This window comes from Eurytemora carolleeae, unplaced genomic scaffold, assembly GCF_000591075.1.
Source record: "Eurytemora carolleeae unplaced genomic scaffold, Eaff_2.0 scaffold467, whole genome shotgun sequence".
In the NCBI taxonomy this organism is placed as follows: domain Eukaryota; kingdom Metazoa; phylum Arthropoda; class Copepoda; order Calanoida; family Temoridae; genus Eurytemora; species Eurytemora carolleeae.
This window is the reverse complement of record NW_019396432.1, coordinates 173,399-196,047: the sequence shown is the minus strand read 5'-3', so window position 1 is coordinate 196,047 and position 22,649 is coordinate 173,399. Positions and strand designations below refer to the sequence as shown.

The 22,649-nt window shown below is 32.5% G+C and overlaps 1 protein-coding gene across 1 annotated transcript; it reads left to right on the top strand.

Moving 5' to 3' along the window:
• The first annotated feature begins 684 nt into the window (after window positions 1-684).
• On the top strand, window positions 685-21,069 carry LOC111703218 (neogenin). Its single transcript, XM_023475102.1, has 12 exons — window positions 685-1,006; window positions 1,605-1,695; window positions 3,139-3,224; window positions 4,978-5,038; window positions 6,110-6,188; window positions 8,329-8,437; window positions 10,073-10,130; window positions 10,916-11,024; window positions 13,082-13,206; window positions 13,489-14,214; window positions 16,023-16,901; window positions 18,780-21,069. Exons 1-12 carry the CDS (start codon window positions 972-974, stop codon window positions 19,575-19,577), a joined length of 3,156 nt encoding a protein of 1,051 aa, XP_023330870.1. The 5' UTR covers window positions 685-971; the 3' UTR covers window positions 19,578-21,069.
• The last annotated feature ends 1,580 nt before the right edge of the window (window positions 21,070-22,649 follow it).

The window sequence follows — 22,649 nt, the reverse complement described above, 5'->3', positions numbered from 1 at the left end:
TTTTAAGTTTCAAATATGAAAAAGTCGTAAACAGATTGCAGAAACAATTGTTATGCTTTATCAATTTTTTCCCTTTTTTTAAATTTATGATGCAAAGGGTATTTTTAACGGTAAGAGGCTGCCAGTCGTTATTATGATCACGGGCAGTCGTAGTACTTTTGAATTTCCGAGCCGGGTCAACCTTTCCGGTTCCAGTTTGTACTGTACCGCACGGAAATTGGGTTAATAAAGCAGACAATCAACAAGACTAGCCAATGCAACAAGGTTGACGCGGTCAGACTAATTATGCTTCATTTATGTTGAAGTTACTTTTACTAAAGGGGCATAGGTGCGTGTGATTATTATAATGCTATTGGAGGGTTTTGTTTTCATCTCTTGAAACTAAAATGGAAGAAACAAAAACAAAGAACGGGAATTTTTTTTTTTTTATAATTTTTTGGGAAAATTTATTTAGTATACTGAAAGGAACTTCCATGTTATTCGATATTGCTTTAACACCTTTTTAGATTATATCTTGTCCCTTGCTATTGATTCAATCATTCTTTTGGTTTTTTTTTGTGCTCAAGAAAAATAATGAACTAACAAAAATAATTTGTTCTGGGCCTAATTTAATATTTCTATAAGATTAAGCTTTAAAGTTTTGTAAGAAAATTTAAAATTATTTAAATTGTTTGTTTCAGAAAGAAAAAGAGTTTCCAGTTCAAACTTTGAGTCCATGAGAATATGTACAGTAGAACACAACACATGCATTAATTATTTAACCTGGAAACTCTTCCACTCAGGGGAAACTTGAAAACTTGAGAAAAGTTTAAAAAGAAAACTTAAAATCACTCAGAGAGTTTGGTGCATTTAGCAGTAATAACAAGTGATTTGAAGTGATATTATGGATAAGAGTTGAAGAGTGATAAGTATGGAGATGAACCTATCTATTTATCAAAAAGTTTGAATCAAGCATAGCGAGCATAGTAAATATGAAACATGAACTCTACCTTCTGTGTTTACTTAGGTAGGTGGAATAATCAACCATATACTTTCGATTCAATCATTAGAGAATCGAACTTTTTGTCACTAACTCAAAATTTCTATTAAATACCTTTTGAACCTTATGATGTAAACCTTACACATTTAATACTTATACCATTCATTCTAAATAGAATTCATCTGTCGATTGTGTACGACATTTGAATGCAAAAATATCGGAATAAAAAATCACAGTTTGTGGCAAGAGCTGCAAAAAATGAATGGGTCTGTTATATGCTAATCATGGGGAAAGTGTATACAAAGGAATTGAGTCTTTGCCACAAAGTCAAATTTTCTAATTCCTTATATCATTGCAACCCTGATAGTGTAAGCCTTAGCTATTTCAAGCTTAGTTTATTTGATCTAACAGAATATATAGTTTGAAATATCAGTGGTCTACAACATTGGGTTGCAAAGATATAGGAATTTAAAAATCAGAGTTTGTGACAACGACTCAATTCCTTAGCTTTTCATTTCTCTTTTCTTATGAACATTCTTTTTTTAATTCAGTATTTTTTCTAGAACATGTCAAAATATGTTTCTGAGCTGTATCTGCTCTTTTTATATTTTTGTTTTCTGTGTAGTTGTGTATACGGAGAGAAGGCCCCCCTGGTTCTTGAACACCCCAGAGATATGATGGTTGCTAGAAATGAACCTGTAACACTAAACTGTAAGGTAGGATATTATAGTACATTTTTAGCTTTCTCTTCACTCATAATTTTTAATGAGCTTTCATTCAAACACTTATAAATAAACAATCTGGAGATGAATAAGAAAATTGATTTTTTTGTCACAAACTCTGATTTGCTAATTGCTATATCTGTGCAGCCAAACAATGTAGACCTTGGATATTTCAAACTATGAATTCTGTTACATCAAAAGAATCTTTAGTTTTGAAATATTACAGGTTTGCACCATCATCAGGTTGCAAAGATATATGTTTTGAAAATTAGCACCGAAGACTCAATTCCTTCAGGTCTATTTGTTCGCCTAGTGCAGTGGAAATTGATAATTTAAATTCTAGGAAAACTCGATTAAAATCCATTAATCTAATGAATAATGAAGATATATCTATATCTATATATCCATAATGACGCTTTAAAAGGTCTAATATCGTTTCGTTTGTTATAAATGCATTTTTAAGCGGATTTAACGGTTCGCACGGGCACCCGTGGTACAATTGAATTTCCGAGCCGGGTCAACCTTTCCGGAACCAGTTTGTACTGTTTCGCCCGGACGTTGGGTAAATAAAGCAGACACTTAATAGGACTAGCACATGACTAGCCGGTGTGCTATAAGGTTGACGCGGTCAGACTTTCGGTTGAATTTACTTTTACTAAAGGGTCAGGGGTGCGTGTTCGGTCCTTATCGCAGAGAACTGTGAAAAATGATATTTCCGCCATTTCCTATTTTGCTTTTTTGTCAGAATATTCGATTTAAACGAAAAAGTATAAAAAAAACTCTATTGGAATTCAAATCGAAGAAACCAAATGCATTTCACCCTGGTTAGCCTGGGGGGCTTTATACCTTTCTTAGATGTTTTGAATATTCTGTAACGCTGTATTTAGAAACCAAATGCATTTCACCCTGGTTAGCCTGGGGGGCTTTATACCTTTCTTAGATGTTTTGAATATTCTGTAACGCTGTATTTAAAAATTACTCAATTAAAAGCCTGAATACAGCTCGTCAGAGGGATAATTAAATTATTTAAGTTTTAGCATAAATGTACGGTTTAATGAATTTGAAAATATACATTGTTAAATAAATAATTGGATTTTTAACCCGCAACCACAGCCTTAAAGTGTTATTACCTATTTATACAATTTATCAATATACAGTGAACGCCAGAAAAAAAATGGAGTAGGAAAACTACATTAAAGCATTATACCTAGAAATCAGTTATTAAGTTAAATGACCGCACACGTTCTGTGTCTCATGTTCATTAAACTATTTAAAGTCATAACTTGAGTCTAAAAGTAGTCTTCATACTCAAGAGTATAAGTGAGTTAGTAAGGCCGAGTCATTGCAACACTTTGACGTTTACCCAGTCTTAAAACTTTTCATAGCTGTTTGGATCTCTGTGAATTATGATCTCAAAAACCTTAAATATTCGCCTAGGCTACTGGGGAACCTGAACCTATGATTGATTGGTATAAAGATGGTCAACTTGTCTCTACAGCTCCAGCTGACCCTTCAAGTCACAGGTAGGAAATAGATTGGTATAAAGATGGTCAACTTGTCTCTACAGCTCCAGCTGACCCTTCAAGTCACAGGTAGGAATATTTATTGGTATAGGGACGGTCAACCTGTCCCTACAGCTCCAGCTGACATTTCAAGTCACAGGTAAGGAATAGATTGGTCTTAAGACGGTCAACTTGTCTCTACAGCTCCAGCTGACCCTTTAAGGTCACAGGTAGGAAATAGATTGGTCTAAAGACGGTCAACCTGTCTCTTCAGCTCCAGCTGACCCTTCAAGTCACAGGTAGGAATATCAATTGGTATAAAGACGGTCAACCTGTCTCTACAGCTCCAGCTGATCCTTTAAGTCACAGGTAATCAATCATTTTGACATTAACTCACTTGATAACTTATTATACAGTGTATCCCTATAAACATGGGAATATAAAAAACAAATTTGAAATCGTCTTTGTGAAGAATTAACGTTGTATTACCTAATTGTAATGGTCAAAATAAAGTTACGTCAGCTTATTGAGTATATTTTATGTTAACGGTAGGACTGTTTTGTTATTCTTCAAACCGCGCATTGTATAACATTTCTGCAAGATAAACAGTGGAGAGCAAGGATGTAAGGCAAGGAAAGTCATTTCAGAAGTGTACACATCTTTAGTACTGCAGTGTACTGTCTCTGGGCGCTAATGTAAACACAAGACGGATGTCGAAGCCTGACATGGGATCCATGATTCACATAAAAAATCAATGAAATATTCTAGTCATAGGAAATTATTAAGTGAATTATCAAAATTATCAAAATTTAATGCTTTTAACCTCCTCGGATACTTTCCTTGCCTTACATTCTTGGTGGAGAGGAACAACTGTACTTTGTTTGTTTACGGGAATCAAAACATAAACAAACAAATTATTAACTCTAGCAGACGAAATGTTTACGGATTATAGATTTCCTTAGAAGGCATCACCATTTTAAATAAAAAAAGCAGTTACAATGAAGATATCAAAATCTTCACCGAATTCCCATGTTTATTTTTAATAAATAATTTTGTAAAATCTAATTAGAAAGTATAAACTAGAAAACAGTAATGATCAGGGAGAAAAAAAAACCTAAGGGTGGAAAATGAAGAAAAAACTGTGAAACTTAGTCCGCAGCTAGAATACTTAATTTACCCCCTGGCAATAATCCCCCTTCAGTGTAGGAACTAAATTAAAAACAATAAATAACAATAATTTTCAAAATATGGTAATTCTAAAACATAAACTGGGTGCTTTATATCAGACAGGCTTACTTTTACAAATTTATTTATGGAACCCAACAATCATATACTACACGATATACAATACAGTGTGCACAGTGATCCAACAGAATTCTTAGTTTAAAATTCCTTTGTCAATTTCTTCTTAAAAACTAAAGCTAAAAACAAGTACCTGGTTATAAAATAAGGGCTACAACAAAAGTAGAAGTAAGTTTGTTAGTATAGATCAAAGGCCAAGGCGTTGCGACCATTTTGAATTGATCCAGTCCTGAAAATGTATTCAACTTTTTAAACAGCCTGGATCTTCATGCGTACATTACACTGTTTGATTTTTCAGTACAGGATTTATAAAAAAAAACTTTTAACTAATTAAACCTATTTGTAGCATTGTTCTACCGGACGGAAGTTTAAATAAACCTATTTGTAGAATTGTTCTACCGGACGGAAGTTTAAATAAACCTATTTGTAGAATTGTTCTACCGGACGGAAGTTTAAATAAACCTATTTGTAGAATTGTTCTACCGGACGGAAGTTTATTCTTTCTACGCGCTGCACACAGTAAGAAAGAACAGGTACAGCAAAAATAAGAATACATTTTAATAACGGCAAAAACTTAATTTTTTACTTTGAATTAGTTCCCAGATTTAAGTTGTTAGATAAAAACATTTACATTGAACCATTTCATATGTTATAATTAGGGCCGGGGTTAGAGAGGGAGGGAAGGGGGGGGGGTCAGAAATATTGCTTTAAATTGTTATCAAAATATACTTTTCTTTAAGATCAAATATCCATAAACTTGGTTTGATATCGATATCTATTAATCTATTTATTGACATTTAATTTAATTTATTTAAGAATTAACATTAATTAATCATATTTTTAATCTTATCAAATATTTTTCTCTATATTTTGGTAAGCAATACCAACATGAATTTTGTGACGTTTTAAAAAATTGTTTAGCTTTATATCCACATTAAAACTCAGAAAGCTTTTACGTTGTATACTTCCTTTTATAAAACCTGTCTACTCTTCCGTTTATGTAGCATTATCTAAGTAACCATATTGAAACAAATTTATTAGCACACAAAGGAATTGAGTTTTTGCCACAAACTCAGATTTTCCAATCCCTATATCTTTTCAACCCAATGTCGGTAACCTTATGTTAGACTAAATAATCTAAGTTTGAAATCTCCAAGGATTAAACCATGAGGATGCAGAGATATAGATATTAGAATATTCAATTTTGTAGCAAAAACTCAGTTCCTTTGTCCAAGATTGATTTATTCTCACTTCTTCATTTCCAGATTGTATTAAAGTGAGAGAAAATTGTGTTCAATATAGTTCGAACATAAAAAAAACTTTCTGATGTCTTACATTACTGTTTCTTGTTCATTGGGGCCCCTGTCTCATCCAAAAGAATTAAGCCTTTGTCACAAACTGAAATGTTTAAATTCATGTATTATTGCAGCCTGATGGACGAGTGTGCACAACTTTGATAATTCGAACTTAAATTATTTGATCCAGCAGAATTCATTGTTTAAAAAATCTCAAGGCCTACGATATTGAGTTGCAAAGAAAATGAGTTTGTGACAAAGACTCAATTTGTTTCCAGCTCCACATATGATATAAAAATATGATTTCAGGATAGTGGTGTATACTGGTGTGTAGCCAGCAATGCTGCTGGTTCAACCAGAAGTAGAAATGCTACCCTTGATGTTGCATGTAAGTCACAGTTCAAGATATATGTATATTTTGTTTTATAAAATAGGATCTATCAAGATTCTGAAGTAAAGTTTTTCCCCCAGATAATCACCTCGTCTTATTTTTATAAATGAATATAATATAATAAAAAGAACATTTTTTATATAATTTTTTGTCTTTATGTAAAAATAACTTTTGGTTTTAAAAAATATAGAATAGTCAAAAATTTCTGTATTTTACATCCTAAAGCTTGAAACTTGAATTCGAATCTTTAACTGAAGAATCTCATTGTTAAATATTTCAAGTATCTCTTAAATAATAGAAAAACGTGGTTCAAGTCTTTTGTTTGAATTCCTCCAAGTCATTTCCACTAATTTCGAGGATCATATTTGGTCTTGCTAAATTATACCTCTCCTACTTTAGTATACCTTGAGGCAAACTTAATGAAATACGCTTTATTTATATATATATTACATATATATCTATTTATTATCGACTGAAAAGAGAAATACTTGATAATATATATGATGTTATAAACCTCGTAAGTGATTTTTATCTTTAAAGTATGAAAGTAGAAGTCTGATTTGATTTGATTGTGATATAGGTAGGAAGAAACTGGATATAAAACAATACGTATATGATGTATTGATTATGCGTACATGTAAAAGAATTGAGTCTTTGCCACAAACTCAGATTTTTTAATCACTATATCTTAAAACCCAATGTCGTAGACCTTAGATATTTCAAACTATTGATTAAATGATCTAAGTTTGAAATATCAAAGGTTTCCCTCTTTAGGTTGCAAAGATATTTGCATTAGAAAATTTGATTTTGTGGCAAAGACTTAATTCCTTTAGTTTAGTTTTTGCTGTTGTGACGAACTGACACTGACTATCAAACGTGGGCGTATCTTCATTTATCATCATTACTTCTTTTAATGTCTTAATAGATTATTTCTAAATAAATTATATAATATAGTATCATGTCCACAATCTATCTAGGCATTCGTATGGTCTGATATATATATATATACAATGTGTCGCTAACTATTGTACCTGCCTACACATATCCAATTATTTCCTTTGAACCACGGATAATATTTAAATGAAGAGACGCCTACGTAGATATATACATATATAATATGTAGATTTCCCTCCCCCTCCATCCGCTTTACTCTATGCAAATCAAGATATGCACGCTCTTTCTCGTAAAATCGAGCAGGACTTTGCAATCACTCTTTTTAACCTTAAAATGTATATGCCTAGGGCAACAAAAGAGTATGAGTTGGTGAGGTAAAGCGGAAGGCCATGGCGTTACGATAATTTAATGGTGCCTTTCTAAAATTTTGTTGACTAACTTTCAGTTGGTCTATATCTCAGTGAACCTACACTATTTTATACTTAGTAAAGTTGGCATATGTTTATTTAATCTAATATAGCTAGTATTGCCTTAAGTTCTTTTGTTTAGACTTTAATAAAAATTCAAAATATCCAATCTTCATCTTTTTAATATCACGTTGTTTTGGAATAATTGTTGATAGTATTTTTTATTCCATTAATAGTTGTAAGATAAATACACATTCAGTTATAAGACTATATGCCGATCCATGATTAAACCAGTTCTTAACAAACAAACCCTCGATGGATTCAATAATAAACCCTAGGGCGTTGCCCAAGGGTTTATTATTGAATCCCAAGGTGGTTTAAATTTCCATTTTCTGAGAGTAAATAATACAATTTGTTTTTACTGAATATAAACACTTACATTTCCACTTTACAAAATGTATTAAGATTTGCATCTGTATTTTCTATATCTGTTTATTTAATCAATTTACTACAAAGCTCCAGATACTTACCTTCCTAGTTTCTAAACATACATCATCAGGGACTCAATAAACATCAGTTTACAAATTGTCGATAATTTTAAGTTGTTAGGTACAGATCGGTGGGTAGGTAGGTAGGTAGGTAGGTAGGTAGGTATGTTAGCTGGTAGGTAGGTAGGTATAGACTGTTAAAAAAGTCGAAAACACTCATTAAATAATATATAATTTACCCGTTCCACTAATTTAGCTCCTGGTGAATTTGCATTTGTCAATCATTAGAATATTATGAACAAGAGTATGTTTGTAAATATTGAGGTCACAAATTCTAGTTTTTTCTAGATTTACGAGATGAATTTGAACGATATCCTGGAGGTATAAGTGTACTTCTGGGTACTCCAGCACTCCTGCCTTGTACTCCACCTGTAGGGAACCCCACTCCTACCCTTAGGTATAAAATACAAAGAGGTCCATCCAAAAAATCTAGATAAGAAATTATAAGCACTTAAAACTATTATTGAAAGCTTCGAAAATGTGAAAAAGTGCATTTACAAAGTTTTTAATTAAAGAATTATTTAATTATATTATTTAATTATTTTAATTATATGTCAAATATTCGATTTATGTGGAAGCATTGAACGACAAAATTTAACTAAGATTGAACAAATTAAAACTATATACTGAACCACAGTTTGTATTTTTGTTCATTCTGTATGATGTAGCTATTATGTGGTATATTTCAGTAACAATTAAAACTATACACTAGGCCACAGTTTCTATTTTTGGTCACTTTGTATAATGTAGCTATTGTGTGGTTTATTTCAGTAACAATTAAAACTATACACTAGACCACAGTTTGTATTTTTGCCCACTTTGTATAACGTAGCTATTGTGTGGTTTATTTCAGTAACATTTAAAACTTTATTCTGGACCACAGTTTGTATTTTTGCCCACTCTGTATAATGTTGCTATTGTGTGGTTTATTTCAGTAACATTTAAAACTTTATACTGGACCACAGTTTGCATTTTTGCCCACTCTGTGTAATGTAGCTATTGTGTGGTTTATTTCAGTAACAATTAAAACTATAAACTGGACCACAGTTTGTATTTTTGCCCACTCTGTGTAATGTAGCTATTGTGTGGTTTATTTCAGTAACAATTAAAACTATATACTGGACCACAGTTTGTATTTTTGCCCACTTTGTATAATGTTGCTATTGTGTGGTTTATTTCAGTAACAATTAAAAGTTAACAGATATTCTAATCAAATCGTCTTAAAATGCTGATTTCAGAAACTTTTCAGAAAAGTTAAAATTATACAACTTAGAAACGGAATATTTTTTACTGCGCTATCAACCGATTTAGAAAATATTGAAACAAAAAATGAATAAATGAACAAACATCTAAGGTCTACGACATTGGGTTTCAAAGATATGGGCGTAAGAAAATCAGAGTTTGTGGCAAAGATTAGTTTTTTTCTTTTTTATTCGCCCCCACCCTCAAATAAAGATTATAAATAAGTTTGTTGTGCATAAATTATTTAAGAATGCGCGGAATGACCCCCCCTCTCTACTCCACCCCCACCTCATCCTTCTCATGTGATTGATTCTATCATTCAATCATTTTTAAACACGTTTAAACCATAAACAACCACCAGCCGGGCCCATTTACTATTTGTCTTTTTTAGATAATATTTGACGGATTTAAGTTTGATTACTTTTTTTCTAATTTGTATTTGTTATCAGATAGATTTTTGTCAATTTTTGAATTTTATTTTAAATTTTTGAGCCCATTTAACAAATCATGCAATTATTAAAGAATACTGTTTGAACGATATATTTTTTATTTCATAATAATGTTCTAATCATTTGCTATATATATTTATATGTTAGCTATAGCTGGCCAAACAGTTAGACCAAATGGACTGAAATTTTTTTTGAGGGAAACCATGTGTGTCCACTGTCCATAAGTTAAAAAAATTTTACAATTTTTTTCCAAAAGCAAATTGGTTTTTCAAAAATAGGAAATTTTTTTTTTTTTAATTAAAAATGTTTTTTTTTCACACGGGCAATTTGTATATTTGTAGATGGTTAAAGGATGGAGTTCACGTGGAACAGTCAGAAAACGTTCAAATCTCTTCAGAGGTAAAGAAATTGAGCCTTTGGCAAAAAATAAAATTTTCTAATTCCTATAACTTGGTAACCTGGTTGAAATAACCATGGTTTTTCCAAACAAATTTCAATTTAGAAGTTTCATAGTTTTAAATATCTAAGATCAACGATATTGGGTTGCAAAGATATAGGGATTAGAAAATCAGAGTTTGTAGCAAAGACTGAATTCCTTTAATACAAATTTGTATGGTTACCACGCAGAACAATAGTATTAAAAACTACCTAGAACTCTTCATATACCACAACCTAACCTAACCTAACCTTCTGGCTTAATTCAGTTATTTTCTACAAGATTATTAATTATCAATTAAGGATGAGATTTTAATGGCGACGTGAAAGGGCAAAACAAATCAAGGAGGTTTTTGACCAGACAGTGAACCCCTGCACTGTCAGATCAATAAAAACCTAAAACTTGAAACACTAAACTTCCACAATCTAGATTTAATCTTAACAACCCGATCATGCCCGGAAGAAAAAAGTCTATCTTAAAATTTTATTTGGTTTTATGGTTTTTTATTATATGCTTTTTAATGTGATATTTAATGATTTAGCAACAAAATAGGTGCAGGAAACCATATTGTAAGAACTAAGATTGTGTAATATTGTCTCTGAAGTGGTAACCCTGTACTGTATATGCTAAACCAAGGAATACGACTGAACGACTGAATAAAAACCGAACATTAAGTGTCCATATTAACTGATATTGTAGTATACATTTTATTCTCATTAACTTAAATCCAATAAATATTGTTGTTTAGGGTTTAAGAATCCAATCTGTTGGAAGAAAAGATCGGGGTTGGTACACGTGTACTGCTTCATCTATTGCTGGTACACGAGACACAGAACCGGTTCTACTCGCAATAATAGGTATGGTTGTAGTACATTATAGTTGTACAAAGAAAAAAATATTGCTTATTTTACGCTATTTACGCTTTATGTCACTGCTGACCGACATTGTGAATGGAATTGAATGAAGAGAAAAAAATACAATTCAAAGATTCATCATTCATCTCCATTTCATATGTTTTTTCAGTACCTTAAAACAAATTTGCCAAAGTTTTATTCTAATAAAGGTGCCATGACAAACTCATGCAGGACAAACTGGCGAAAGACAAACTCCTGAAAAGACAGACTCCTGAAAAGACAAACTCTGGAAAAAAAATCTACATTTTTTCTTTTATTAATGGTTAAATTGGGCCTTCTGTTTTAAAATACAAAAGACAGTAGACCACATTTTTTAAAGCTCAGAGGTCGTAAAGTTAATTAATTCTTGAATTAAAAACAATGTCTTTGTTCTCTTTAAATTCACAAGTTTCCCTGCACGATGGAAAAAGGTGTGAAATATATTTATATGAGTGATTGATGTATTAGAATCAAACAATACATATGGATAAACATTGAACAAGTTTGCAGTTTAAGACTGGAATTATATTCCTAAAATAAACTGGATTAACTTAAAAACGTTCTTAAAAATAGGGTAAAGATGCTAAATTAGCAAAGTCCTGATAATTTTCAATTAAGAACGGTTACACTTTAAAGTTAAAGGATGTCTTAACACATCCTAAGCAATGTTTTTTTATTTCAAAAGTATAGAGCAGCTTGCAAGTAAGGTTTCCAGCGAGAAAAAAAGCGAAATTTTTGTTAAAGCTACATCAATTAATTGTGCAAAAAATGCGATATTTACCCTTACTCGCAAGCCACCGTTTAATTATGAGTCTTTTATTATTTTCTGTTTTATAAGGGGGTGAAGATTGGCACTGAATAGTCCATTTCATTCATTATTTTTTGGTTCTTTTAGTCCTCATTTATTTTTGGTCTTTGACTGTGAATTCGTTAATTTTACTTAAATTTCGTTCTTTATTTGAATTTACGATGTTCGACCGAAGAGGAGGGTTGGGTTGGTGAACTTGTTGTAAGTTTAATGAGTAATTATGAATAAGCTTGATTGATGTTCTGAAACTTGTATAATCTCAACCCTTCCAAACCTTTAGAAGTAAACATTTAGTTATATATATACTTTTATGCAAGGTTAATAAAAAGTAGATAAATGTAGATAAAATCAATATCTGCGATGATGAAGGAATTGAGTCTTTGCCACAAATTCAGTTTTTGTAAAACCTATATCTTATGATGTAAACCTTTGATATTTCAAACTTACATTTTTTAATCTAACAGAATTCTACGACATTGGGTTGCAAGGATACTGAAATTAGAAAATCAGAGTTTGTGGCAAAAACTCAATTCCTTTATTAAATTCGTTCCAAATTTTTACGATATTTAAAAAAACGTCGCTTTAAAATTACATGCAACTGATAGAAACGAAGAAAGTGATTGAGAAAATCAGGATTCAAGTAAAAAAAAGTTTTAGTCAATATGGAAAATACTGCAAAAACTGTAAAACTGCAGCCTGCTAAGATACTACTGAGTTTACAAATCTAGATGATACTGATCATGAATTAGAGGGATTTGGCGAAACTCCTAACCATCAAACCAACCTGTTGTCTGTAACATTTCAGTATATTTTACCTGGTCTAAAACCAAGATTGGGTAAAGTGATAAAACACTCTTCTAACCTAAAATCTAATTAGTAAATCCATCTAAGTTATAAAATTTTATAATTTCAATCTAACCTACAACGTTTCTGCCAATAATACTGTCATGATCAAAATCTATTTGTTAAAAGGTTTAAAAAAAACATTATTTAGGAGAAATACTTATTTGCAGTAAATATTTTGTGGTTAAAAACACTTTGTAGCAGCTGGCAGAACACATAATGTGTCCGGAAACACTTTGTTAAATAAAACATTTTTTTCGGGAAAAGGATTTTGTGAAGGAAATGTTTTCTTGTCGGAAACTTTTTTGATGAAAAAAGTGTGGAACCCTTTTGTGATTTTTTTGTTTGTAAATTTTTTCTTTCTTTCTAGAATCTCCGTACTTTTTGACCCAACCTGAGGATGTGGTGACTGTAGCTGGGTCTGATATTGTACTGGACTGCCAGGTTGGTGGAGAACCAGTACCAGAAGTTCGCTGGACCAGACAGGGAAATCAGGTACTTAAATTGTAAAAAGGTTTTTAAAGTTTGATTTACTTACTTGAAAAATGACTCTTTAAAATTGTAAAACGTATTCCTGTCGAGGCCTAGAAGAAAGAATTATTTAAGTGCAGACTAGCAGTACAATATGAAATTTCTTTTTAATTCTTACAAAGTTGGCAAGATGGATGTTTTCTAAAAAAACGATTTGGCTATTTAAAACGTAATTTATGATATAAATGATTTGTTGACAGTATATAAACGAAAATAGTCTTTGTGATTAAAACTAATTTTTTTCAGGAGTTGGCTGAAAATATGGAAGCAGTGACTGGACAAGGTTTAGCTATAATGAATATCCACCCATCAGATCAAGGGATTTATATCTGTGAAGCATACAACAAGGGCGGAAAGATAACTGCTAGTGCAATGATACATGTTGAGGAACCTCCTGTTATAACTGTTAAACCTTCCTCACATATACAAACTAAAGTAGGAACTATCCTAAAGCTGGACTGTGTAGTGGCTGGTAGTCCTAGTCCATCAGTATTCTGGATTCATGAACCTGATCAGACAGAGTGGTATCCAGGAGTTGAACATGGAAATATATACATGGCAAGGAATAATAGTCTTGTCTTTGTAAACACAAGTCTAGAAAACTCGGGTCACTTCTCCTGTGTCGGAGTTAACTCTGCAGGAGCAACCCTAGAGAGATCTCAAGTTTTAATCTTTAATTTATCTGATTTTAATATAACCAAGGGTGGAGCAGATCACTCTAAGTTTTACCACGTGAATACTGATCCAGATCTAGCCAATGCTAGGGTTGTCCTTATGGAGAAGACTGTGATAGTGCAGTCCCTGGTTTCTGAGTCACCTAGCTCCTTGAAGGTGAGCTGGAGGTTGGACCAGGTGGCCAGGTACTTGGACGGATACTTTATCAAGTTTAAAGAATCTCGAGTCCGTCAGGAGTATACAAGCATCAAGGTTCTTCATGCTGGAGCTACCAGCTATAATCTGAACAGACTGAAGGAAAAAACAATATTATTTTTTTAAATCAACAATCAATTAAGTCTTTGGTATAATCCCATTATCTTTACAACCCAATATCCTTAGTTCTTAGATATTTCAAATTACGAATTTTGTTAAATCAAATTGTCTAACTCTGAATTATCAATGATTATCACATCAGGTTGCAAAGTTGTAAGGATTAGAAAATTTTTATTATGAATTTGTAGCAATATTCAACTTGGCCTTAATTGGTATTGGCATACATCGAAATTAACTTTTAAACATAGAACGTAAACACCCCCCCCCCCCCTCCCTCCACACATCTTTAGTTAGTTTAGTAAAGGCTTGTAAAAACGTTTGTCATAGATGTCAGAGCTCGGTTGGTTCTATGTACTGTATAACATAGATGTCAGGGCTCGGTTGGTTCTATGTACTGTGTAACATAGATGTCAGGGCTCGGTTTGTTATATGACTGTGTAACATAGATGTCAGAGCTCGGTTGGTTCTATGTACTGTACAACATAGATGTCAGAGCTCGGTTGGTTCTATGTACTGAATAGCATAGATGTCAGAGCTCGGTTGGTTCTATGTACTGTATAACATAGATGTCAAGGCTCGGTTGGTTCTATATACTGTATAACATAGATGTCAGAGTTCGGTTTGTTCTATGTACTGTATAACATAAATGTCAGAGCTCGGTTGGTTGTATGTACTGTATAACAAATCCTACAGTTTGAAAATGAGTTATGAATCTTCAACGCTTTTTCATGGTCCGCCTTATACCTCAAGCAATTCATCACAAGCCCTTCGGCTTTTTACAAATAGTTGGTCCGCGAAGAAATGTGTGTGTGTGTAAATGATGCTAGCTTCGCTTAGTCCGGAGAATCCTGAGCGGGAAATTTAAAAAAGAGAATCTTATCGTTAAACGAAAATTCCGAGTTTTCCTTTTTGGAGTACATACAATACATTTTTGTAGATTTACATCAAGAAGTAGATAATAAAGAGAGAACATAAAACTAAACATGTAAAATAATATTTATTAAAAAATATATTAATTTCTACAAAATTTCCTAACCCCATTCGTGAACCCGGTTTCCGATACTGGGTTTCATACCGATACCCGGCCTGTCTTAAGTTTTGTGCTCCTGTGTTCAAAACTCTCTCTCTCCTCTTCAGAGTTTAGCTTTTTACACCTATTTCATTCATATCGAGTTTGATGACCTCATCTAATTAATGTTTAAACAAGTTTAACTCAACCTACTCATTTCTTCACTGATTAACTGATTTCTTCACTGATTAACTCATTTCTTCACTGATTAACTCATTTCTTCACTGATTAACTCATTTATTTCTTCACTGATTAACTCATTTCTTCACTGATTAACTCATTTCTTCACTGATTAACTCATTTTGATTAACTTTTAACTTTTTGAATAATTTCTTATTTATAATTATAATTTTGTTGTATTAAGGAGATAAAACTATTTTTTATTTAATTTTAGTTGTTAAATGTCGGGGTTTGAATTCGAACTTTGAACTCAGTCTATTAAACATTGATTGAAACTATGTTTATTAAAGATTCATGTCAATTCAAATTAAGGGCATTAACTTTCAGTTTAAATAAACTGAAAGTTTATTTTCAATGTTTCCACCATTATATTCTAAAAGTTTTTAATGAAACTTAAAATGACCCTCAAATTTCCAGACGTGCCTATCTCTAGAGCGGCCACTAAGAATTACATTGAAAACCTTTTCAAATCATTCAATTAGTCGATACAAATCTATAAATTATTTTTCATCTAAAAAACCAAATATTGTTTTGTCTCCAGATGAACACTGAATACGAGGTTTTTGTTACTCCCTTCTACAAATCCGTCCTGGGTCTACCCTCTGCATCCAGGACTGCCAAGACCCAGCAAGGGTTACCTAGTACATCTCCATCAATACAAAACATAACACTAACAGAGGATGGGTTCATCCTAGTCTGGAGTAAGTTATCCCAGGAGTTTGCTAACGGATTCTTGGAAGGATATAAAATACGAGTAAATGGATCTGGACATGAGCTAACGAGTGTAATCGCTGACCCTTCGGACGTATCCGTGTATGTCAATCTGCTTAATCTTAATCTTGTTGATATACACACTGTGTCAATAGAGATAGCAGCGTTTAATAAAGCAGGGGTGGGACCGTATTCAATCCCAATGGAGCAGAAGTTATCATTAGGTTTAATTTACGGATCTCTTTATAAGTATGGGACGGATTTAAGAATAGGAGCTGATGGTGGCTCAATGTGGATTGGAGCCCTTGTAGGAAGTTTTCTGATCGCTCTGGCTCTTATTGCTGGTGCTATTTATTTCTACAGAAGAAAGTTTTCTAAGCAGCAGATTTTTCAAGAGAAAACTTCTCCGATTCCCACCCTTGACTCTGCACCTACCAAAAATCAAAGTTTATGGATAGACCGGCGATGGAACGGAGAGGATAGCGCTGAGGGTTCAAATTCGTCTGAAAAGCATTTGCTTGAGCAGGGTGGGAACCAGGTTTCGGAGAATGAATATATATACATAGATCGAACCAAACTTGCTTCCTTCACTATATCCAACTACGGAGTATCTAAACCAGAAAGTAAAACCCAGGATTTAGCTCCATACGCCTCCACGGATATTCTGAGAACTCAGACCAATTCCTCTGTCTACGAATCAAGATATCTCGTAAGTTTTATATTACTTTGGGATCGATCATCGATCCTTTTTACACTTCTACAGTGAGCACCAGAAAACTCTTGAATAGAAAGACAACTTTTAGACTCAAATTATGATTTTAAATGATCCAATGAACATAGCCATTGTGCAGTGTAAACAGACTCATAAGTGATTTGATAATTGCCTTAGTAAAACTATTTGCTTTGTAACAACATCTGACATACTTATGAATTGCTTTAATGTCGTCTTTCTATTTTAGAGTTTTCTGGTTATCACTGTATGTTAATTCTTTAGTATTTGACTTGGATGTGCTAGTGTTGTGATGTGGGGGGAAAAACTTTATGTGTGTTATTAAGGATCGAATTTATTAAGTCTGATTTTAGTTAATGGTTATTGTTTATCCACGGGATCTATAAAACTGTGGAATATAAAGACGATATTTAAGCCATCCTTTGTGTACTTGATGTTGTTAAACAGTAAATAGATAAACGTTAGCTTGAAAATTATCTTAATAAGAAAATGGGTCTGTGTAACACTATAAATCATGCACTTCACACTGTTGTTGTTTTTCATTTTTACTAGTTTCACAGTTTTATGGGTCTCACTGTATTTTTTTTTTGAAAAAAGGTTTATTTCTTTGAATGAGTTTCCAACTGGGAGTTTTCCCATGATTTAATCCAATTTTCTCGCCTACTCAATCCTATTCTATCCTATAGACTGTAGAGCATATTATACACCCACTGGGTTCCTTATTGCTTCAATCTTTCAAACACAACTAAACTCTCACCCTCACCCCATTTCTTCCATTCATTCCCTGTGCAAGCTCATACTCACTCAATAATCTACTATTCAATCTTAAACATTTGATTATGACGACCCCAAGCTTAACCTTCTTTTCTTTCAACATTAACATTATGACGACCCCAAGCTTAACCTTCTTTTCTTTCAACATTAACATTATGACGACCCCAAGCTTAACCTTCTTTTCTTTCAACATTAACATTATGACGACCCCAAGCTTAACCTTCTTTTCTTTCAACATTAACATTATGAAGATTCATTTTCAAATAACTTAATCTAGTTGTTTATGTCATTAACGTTCTTAACTATAGTTTGTTTTCAAACAAAAACATTCATTACTGATAGTTTTAAGTTTATTTCCTCTCTAAGGGACTGTAAGCCTAAATTCAAGTGACCCATCATGCAAAGAGGATGACCATGCCTTTTCCCCAACTATACTCTAAAGGGCTATTTCTGAATAAGTATGAATTAGATATCAATGTATAAAATTGAGAAAACTGATCTTTTTCAACTGTGGTTTCTCTACAAAAGTGACTTGCGAATTTCTTCTGCAGGAAAACATATAGGAGTTTTCAGATTTCAACACTTATCAGACAGAAAAATAACAATATCTTCCACATTATACATCAGTTGAAGGTTTCAAGGGTATCGTTTTTAACCGGGCATAGCCGTTTTTGCAAAAAAAAGTCACTTGAAATTACTCTTAGTCCTTTCAACGTACTATTGCAAATTTTCCCATGAGATTTTGAACGTAGTTCGGCCGATTCTATTTTGATATGCAAGTATACCGAGCTAAGAAACTAAGTAAACTAAGAAAACTAAGTAAGTCTGTGAAAGGTTAATAAGTACGAACAAGTAAACTTCAGGGTTTAAATATGCCAAAGCTGACGAGAGAAACTAATCTCTAGCCAAAATATTAAATTAATTTGTATAAAGAATATAGTTTTTTTTTGCCACAAATTCTGATTATCAAATCTCTCTTTCTTTGCAATCTAATTTCTTATAAAAATATAAGAATTTTAAAATTTGAGTTTGTAGTTGAAACTCAATTCCTTTATCAAAATATTTTTGAATGCATATTTTCAGGTTGGCGACAAAGAGTTTCCTCTGACCTCGACTCCTTACCAGGCTAGTGGTCGGGTTCATAAACCACGACTCAGTCGACATTCAGCTTCTTCACATAGCTACGACGACCTGTCCGACCAGTATGATGCCTCAAACCTAAACTCTAAGTCAGGATATGCCAAGATTATACCCCGGAAGAAGGGAACGCCTCCTGTATTGAAAGGATCGTGTGATGTGTGGGCGGTTAAACCTGAGTTTAGTTTAGTGTCTCCTCAATATCTATTCCAGCATCCAGTATACACTAGTCAGAGTCAAATCTTCAACAGTAGGCCTGTAAATACTACACATAGCGTTGGGAATGGTAAAAAGCGGAGTAAATACCATAAAATTGCTCCAAGGACTCTCAATCCAAAGTTGATAAATCCCTACTCAAAGGTACCGATCAAAATTCACACTGGTCTTGAGAATCTTTCCAGTTCTGAATCCTTTATGAATTATTCTAAACATACAGACATTTATCAATCAATACCAGACAAGAGTACTACAGGGGAATCCAGAGTATTCTGTACGGAGGGGGAAGGAGTGACAAGTTTTCCAAGTATTCGCAATGAAGTTTCACTGTACACTTGTTCAGAAAATGTGGAAAACACTGGTTATAATGATGAAGATCTTGACTCTGATGTACTTGAGGATGATATGTTTAACAAGGATGACTATATTGATGTAACGAGTGATGCAGCTGAGGATGAGGAATCTGTTGATGAGAATTACAAAGCTATAACTGATCATGCTTTAGGTTTAGCATCATCGGTTTATTGAAAACAATACAATTACACTGTTTTGTATCCCCCCCCCCCCCAATAAAAACCGTAGGCACGTTAAATTTTTCAGCCATACAGTGATAACCAGAAAACAATAGAATAAGAAGACGACATCATAGCAATATTAAGTGTATTTGATGTTGTTACAAAGCAAATAGTTTTACTAGACCTTATTAAATCACCAAATTAGTGAAATGGGTATTGTTGCATGATGCACAAATGCTGTGTCTCATCCTTATGTGAGTTTTTATAGGTTAAACTAGATTTTAAAAGTCATCTTTATATTTCAGAGTTTTCTGGTTATCACTGTAAACCCCTATTCCATTTTAATCATTCCAGTTTTAATTTTTGCTATCTGTAAATTCTAAAAGGATGCAGGTCAATTATCTAAAAAATGATTAAGTTATATATGTTTAAAACCCTTAAAGATGAATTGAACATTTTTATCACAATTTTACTGAGAGTTCGCAAAAATTATAAGAACTTTCGATTAAAGTATATCATAGATAGATACAGATATAATACCTAGTATTTATACATATACAACTCTAAGTTTCAATTTTTTCTTCTCTGTATTTTCTATTTTTCATTCGTTCTAAATGCTTAATCATGATTTGTTTTAAAAGTTTTGACTGTTATATTATTTATGACCTCGACTGCCCTGTGGGTACAGGTAACACACATCGGACGGTACAAACGTTTGACGGTACAAACGTCGGACGGTACAAACGTTGGACGGTAAGAACGTCGGCTTTTCAAATGTTGTAAGAAAAAACTTGAAGATTTGGAAATATCCGCATCTACTAGATTTGAAACAATGTGAGTTTAAGAAAACCTCATTTTAAAGAAAAATAATTTCGTTCCTATCATGTAGATTGCCGGCCGAATACTTGCTTTAATGAAAAGACCGACTTTTAATATCGTCCGACCTTTGTACCGTCTGACGTTTGTACCGTCCGACCTTTGTACCGTCTGACGTTTGTACCGTCCGACCTTGGTACCGTCTGACCTTTGTAGATCCGACGTATATGTACTAGTACGATATATATAATACATACAAAACTAACAATTTTTAAAATGTTAAAATTACATAAATTTGTAAATTTTTACAATTTTAGATTTTTTATTCTTAAAAGATGCATTCACTCATTTAAATACTACGTTTAACAAAATTGCATTATGTAAGTGTTCTCATTTTTTATTATTAGCGTGCCAAGTTTTAAAGATTCCTAAAAATGTACAATTAAAAGTATGGAAATAATCATAACTATAAAATAATTTTCTATCTTTTTGTTTGGTTAAGCATAGTCCGTAAGGATTTTGTAACTGTTAAAACTGGTATATATGGTCTAAATTGCTAGAAATATTTGAGCTACAATTTACATCATCCTTAATAACATTTCATGATAACTTTTTTTTGAAAACTACTGTAAATAATTTATAAACCATTTGTACACGATCTCATATATGCTGTGATAAAACTTCTAGATCAGACAACAATAAATTTATATCAAAAAAGTTTTAAATTTTATCAAGAACCATCAGAAGCTCATGGAACTAATCCTCACATAATATTTTAGATAAGTCAATTATGTTTTAAGCTATCTTCTATTTTAGGATGATGTTATTCGAATCATTTTATATTTTCTGCAAGTTATTCTTAAATTTGTAATGTTTTCAATATTCTCTGTTGCATTTTACCTAATTATGATTAAACTACTGACTTGCTAACTTTTCATGACTAAAAGTTTGCATTTTACACCGTGATGGTTCAAACTCTGATTTTCTAATACCTGTATTTTTGCAGCCAAATGTCGGAGACCTAGGATATTTCAAGCTATGAATTATGTTTAATCAAAATAACTAAGTTTAAAGTATCAAAGTTTTACACCATCAGGATGCAAAGATGTAAGGATTGGAAAATTCAGAGTTAGGGGCAAAATCTCATTCCTTTGCGTTAAATCCATACGAGCTTAGCTTATGCTAAATATGTTGGTCTGGGGAGAAGGGCAGGGTTGGGAGTAGTTGTCAGATAAGGAAAGGGTTTGGGTTCTTGATAAGGAAAAGGCGTTGTAAACTTTGTATTTGAAATTCATAAACTTAAGCTTCCGTATTTAACACAGTAAAATTTATACGACAGAAGCGTCAATGTTAGAAGGATCGAGTTAGGGTGAGGAGGAGAAGAACAGAGTAAAGGAAATCGAGAAGGGGATGTGCCGGGGGGGGGGGGGGGGTTAATCTATTATATTTCGATTGAAGTTATTAATAAACGAACATGGAAATTATAACCTTTAAAACTGATCCAAATATTAATTATTGTATATCTACAATATTTGAAATTTGAGGGAAAACTCAAGTTTTAAGGAAGAACACTGTGAACTAGTCAAATTTTATGCGAGCATTAATGGTATGACTTCGTAGCCTCTGACCCTTTAGTAAAAGTAAATTCAACCTTAAGTCTGACCGCGTCAACCTTGTTGCACCGGCTAGTCCTATTGAGTTTCTGCTTTATTTATACAATATTGACTGAATGCAATACTATGAGGAATGAAAATTTATCCATTTACTTATTAAAATAACATTTTTGTTTATCTCAATAGCTCTTTATTCTTCAATATGATGTGTTATGATTGAAAACATAAGATTTTGTGCAATTGTAGGGAAAGGTGAAAAATAAATATTTACTTTCTTTGAATATAATTACCATAATTGATAATAATATTTGTTCATCACATAAATATTAATGCATGTGGGAGTATTTGAGGAGGTAGTATAAAATATATATTAATTATATGTACATAGGAGGGGGGGTAGAAGGTTAACTTGATAAAGAGATTATATCAATAGGTCGAGAGGGTACAAATAATGGGGAGGTAGATTGTCTCACATTTTTTTTACAACTGCACCATGACCATTGTCTAAATCATTCCTATATATATACAATTATTGTGATAGTCATACATCCTTAAATTTTATTAAGCAGAACAAAGCAAGGAATTTATAAAAAAAATAAATTGAGTCTTTACCACAAACTCTATTTTCAAATGTCTTTATATCTATATCTTTGAAC

Bases quoted from the DNA above. Each gene is read 5' to 3' on its own strand.
- LOC111703218 (XM_023475102.1), top strand. From the start codon at position 972: ATGAAACATGAACTCTACCTTCTGTGTTTACTTAG. The intron at 10,131-10,915 runs GTAAAGAAATTG...ATTGTTGTTTAG, and splicing joins ACGTTCAAATCTCTTCAGAG to GGTTTAAGAATCCAATCTGT. The intron at 11,025-13,081 runs GTATGGTTGTAG...CTTTCTTTCTAG, and splicing joins GGTTCTACTCGCAATAATAG to AATCTCCGTACTTTTTGACC.